This window comes from Crotalus tigris, unplaced genomic scaffold (assembly GCF_016545835.1).
Source record: "Crotalus tigris isolate CLP2741 ecotype Arizona unplaced genomic scaffold, ASM1654583v1 scf7180000017668.6805642782:7212621, whole genome shotgun sequence".
Taxonomy (NCBI): domain Eukaryota; kingdom Metazoa; phylum Chordata; class Lepidosauria; order Squamata; family Viperidae; genus Crotalus; species Crotalus tigris.
Genome location: NW_024096554.1, coordinates 391,383 through 395,988, shown reverse-complemented (window position 1 = coordinate 395,988; position 4,606 = coordinate 391,383). Strand labels below are relative to the sequence as shown.

The 4,606-nt window shown below is 43.7% G+C and overlaps 1 protein-coding gene across 1 annotated transcript in view; it reads left to right on the top strand.

The window, feature by feature from the left end:
- The first annotated feature begins 1,504 nt into the window (after nucleotides 1-1,504).
- The window catches only part of WDR43 (WD repeat domain 43), a 29,534-nt gene continuing 26,432 nt past the window's right edge, over nucleotides 1,505-4,606 (top strand). The window contains exon 1 of the mRNA XM_039337046.1: nucleotides 1,505-1,834. Coding sequence (XP_039192980.1) covers nucleotides 1,544-1,834 — 291 coding nt within the window. The 5' untranslated portion in view covers nucleotides 1,505-1,543. The remainder of the gene's footprint in view (nucleotides 1,835-4,606) is intronic.

Here is a 4,606-nt window from a genome sequence, read left to right as displayed (position 1 = left end):
ATGGGACCTGTCAATTGAGTCAAAGGCAGAAATAAAACTGATGAATGTGACACAGTTGCTTTGTATGTCTGTTGATATATTTCTGGATAAAAGGAATGAAGTGGCAAACTGTGCTTTATGAATCTCGCCTGTTCTGGCTGGAATTTCCCCCCCTCCCAATCATAAATTTAGTAAAGAGATGTAGAACATAAAGTTTAGAAGATATATCTAAAAGGCTAATTGGATAGTATTTGGCAGGCTCCTGCTTGCAGTCTTTTTAAAGGACTAGAATTCTTTATGTAATTTTATCTTTTGTAAATCTTAATGCACTTTTCTTCATTCTTTTTTCAGCTTTAACTCTTGTTTAGGTTCTTTAAAACATAGATATTTAATGCATAAAGAGTAAATGAGCTGTAAGGAATTTAAAGTGTGCTACTTTAAGGAATAGGTATGAACTTAAATGGACTCCAGAAGATGGTAGAGGACAGGAAGACTTGGAGGAACATTGTTCATGGGGTCGCGATGGGTCGGACATGACTTCGCAATTAACAACAACAACACTTTAAGGATAAAGAAATAATATATACAGCACATTTTAAATATGTGGAATGATTTTTTCTAGAACAGGGATGTCAAACTGGTGGCCCGTCACGTGTAGGCCATGCCCACCTTGGCTCCACAGAGGCAAAAAGTGTCATGATATGTCACAATATGTCATGTGACGTGATTGAGTTTGACACCGTGTTCGTGTTCTATGGATGGATCTACAGTGGACAGAACATTGAATTAAAAACACATTCCTATCAGCAAGTACTCATATGCACTAGTAGACTGGGATTTACTGGTATTCTGAATAAATGAATTTAGGACTGGAATAAAAAATAGGCAACATGGAGAAATGTGGCAGGTTTGTGGAACCAAAATGTTTACATCATCTTCCCTACATCTTTATTTCTCCATATTGCTGGTGCTTTTCGGAAAAGTGCTTTCAAGTCCTTCATGCTCTCTGAGCTTTATTCTCTTCTTGCAGATGTTTCCCCTACTACGTAACACCTAGTTGAAGAATAAATTATCTGCAAGAAAACAACCAAACTCGGAGAGCACCAAAGACTAAACAGTTCAACCTTGAGCTACAAATAATTCTTTTTTATTAGACCAGTGCTTTTCAACCGAGGCAACTTTAAGATCTGTGGACTTCAACTCCCAGAATTCCGCAACCGACTGGTTTAGGCCGATTGTAATCTCTTATTACGATGAAACGTTCTGAACAATTACAATCGGATTCCAGCAGCCAATTCAAATATGAAGCTTGGCCCCCTGATCTTTAAGTCGGTTCTCAGCTGTGCTGCTCCATTCCTGGGCAAGTTCATTTGGAGGAAAGCCAACGGCTTCATCAACCGAAGGCTACAGAAACAGCCCGCTAACGTCAACCCTCAGCCTTGAAGCGTGAGGATGACGGAGTACAGCGCCTCGGAGGTGGTAAGTGCGCATGATCGAGAGGCGGACCACGTGGCCGTGCGCTTGCCTGCTGGGAGCACAGAGGGCCGGGCCTGCAGCGAGCGCCATGGCGGCAGCAGGAGGAGGAGGAGGAGGAGAAGGCGCTTCGGCGGGCGAGCGGGAGCAGGCGGCGGCCTTCGAGAGCCCCATCTACGTGACAGGAAGCCCCTGTGCCTTTTCTCCCCACGAGCGGCGCTTGTTGGCCCTCTCTGGGCCAGACGGGCGGCTTCGCGTGTGGGAGACGGCCAGCAGCCGCCTCCACCACGAGTACGTCCCCTCTGCCCACCTCAGCGCCGCTTGTACCTGCCTGGCCTGGGCACCGCCGGGCGTCGGAGGAGGCCGACCGCCTCCCAGCAAGGTATTCAAAGAGTGGACTTGGCCGGCGGCAGCGCCGCCAAGAACGGACATTCTGGGTTGCGTTTTACGGGGCCTGGGCCTCCGTGCCCGGCCATGTGGAAGCGCCCATGTCCAGCAGCGAGGCGGGGCCTGTCACTAGGGGTGTGGGGGGGGGGGCGCCAGAGGGAAGAAAATGTGTGTGTGTTGGGGGGAGCGAAGCCTCTTCTAATTGGGATAAAATCACAGCAATCCGTGCGGGCTTTCCCCCCTTCGCGTGCAGTTGCAGCCACGTGCAATTGGGGCCTCCGCGGCGCCCTGCTTTTTCTTAAGGACGGAGGAGCGCGTGAGGACGGATCTGCCAGCTACTCTTTCCCCTTCCCGATTGCCTTCGCCTTTTTGAACATCTCTCCTTTATGCAGCCCAGATCCCCACCGGGATTCTTCGGGGCCGAAGCAGCACATGTGTGCTCTCGCTCGCTCTCCTGGCTCCGCCCCTCCCCGTCACATGGAGGCTGAAGAAGAGAAAAGAAGACGCTGCTGCTTTCAAATGCGTCGGGGTTCACGCCACTCGTGACTTGGTAGCCTCAGCGCTCTCTTAAAAAGAGATTTAGTTCTCGTTCTTCTTCCCCAGCCGGGGGTGCTTCGTACAAAATTCGGAAGATAAGAGCATCGATCTCAGGAAAAGGAAAGCCACGTCGAAATCTACTGTGGGCCTAGATATTTTCGTGTTACCTGCGCTTCCGATCTAGTGGCCACCTCTGTTCTTTCCCAGTTTGTTGGTAACTTTGGCATCAAGACTGGTGTGGCACATACGTGCTCACAACAAAGCTCCATTTTGCAGTATTATGTGCAGTTTTTGTGCTCACAAGAAATGTGTACCTAGAAGTGGGTTTTGTTTTTAGACTGGAGTTCCTAAAGGCATCTTTTAGGTTTGATCTCCATTCCAGCTGTAACCCTAAGTGACCTCTTCAGTTATTCCAATTTAGGTGGAGAGATTTAGCATGTAAAGCCTACATATCATTCTGAGTTGGCTACCTGACTGTGATAGGGATGTGCATGCATGCACCCATATTCAGATCTACTTCAGTTGTGCTCTATTTTTTCGTAAAATATATGGTACTTCGAACAGGATTTTACATTTCTCCACTCCATCAGATTTGGTCTATAGTTAATTGTTAGAGTATTTAAAAGTAATGTATAATATCTGTTTATAAATTCAGACAATTAAAATGCTTTTGAATATTTGTTAAGCTTATTAATCACAACTACTCTTTTTAGTTTTTCAAGATCTTTATGCATCCATTTTTATTTCAATAGATATAAAGTGGCAAAATAAAGTATTTGTTAATAAAGTGAGATTGTGGGAGTATTGTTGTTATATTGAGATTGCAATCCTGTGTTGCTTGAAAATGAATGAAAATGTGTAGATTGTTACTGATGAGAGAAAAGCTTGCTAGTTTATCAAAGGGAACTTAAACATGTAAATGAAAGGGAGCATTTGCTCAGTAAACATTCCTGAGGAATGAAAGGATTGTAATGAAAAGAGTGCACGTTCCTGTATTGTATCCCAATTTTTGTCACTTGAACTTTACCTGTGTATTACCACTGTTTTTTAAAAAAGTGTTGCAGATCTTAAAAGTTTATCCAATTACTGTGTCATTTCAGGCATGCAAAGTTTACTTGTGGAAAAATTTTCATTGTCCAAATATTAAAATCCAACGTTCATGTTCACAACTCAATACAATTTTCATTATATTTAAGTCTCAAATAGTTAATATGTTGCCCTCCATTTACTGTTGGATTGTACTTCTTACAGCTATCAAAACTGGGAGATGCTGTAAAATGGATAATTTTAATGGAGAAAGACCAAGAAAATTCTGTGGAAACAAACATCCAGATAGGGTGCCCAACGATAGACAAGAGGAATCCCAGTTGCTGAGGCAGCCAGTACAGAAACATGTCTGCATTGTACAGAGATACATTGGATAGCCACGTGGAACTTCAAAGGAGTGAGTCAGTAAATTAGGTGTTGTGAAATGATCAGATTGGAAATTGATCTCCTTGGTGTTAGTGAGCTACACTGGTCAGACATTGGCTTTTTCCAGTCTGAGTACTGTACTGTCATTCAGGACATGATAGCAGGAAATATGGAGAGGCATATGGAGAGGCACCGTAAGTAGAAAATTTGCTAGAGCAGTGAAAAGCATCTCAGCTGCCAGTAACAGAATTATGACCATCAGAATTTGTGCTGAGCCCCTCAACTTCACAGTTGTCCAAATATGCCCCAACCACTGCTGCAGCAGAGCTTGAAACAGCTTTTATGCCATAGTTTAAGAAACTACGAAACAAGTGCACCCAAAAGACATTGTTTACATCCTGGGTGACTTTAATGCAAAAACAGGCAAACAAATGGACACAGGCATCACTGGTTGTTTTGGACTAGGTGAAAGAATTGTCATATTTAGGATCATGAATACATGGTTCAAATAGCACAATTGCCACTTAAGTACTTGGACCTCACCAAATGGACTTCATCATAATTCAAGTACTGATTGTGATTCAAATTAGCTGTCAATGGCAAAGATTAAAGTCAAATTATGCAGCATCAAAAAGGCAGTGCCTCCAAAGAAGTTTGATGTCTCCAAAATCTCTACTACGTATACAATTGAGGTGAAAAGTAGGTTTGATCTACTGGACACTATTGAGAAGACACCTGATGAACTGTGACAGGAAATTCAATCGACCATTATTGGCATTGCAGAAGAACACATACCATACAAGAAGCCAGAGAAGAA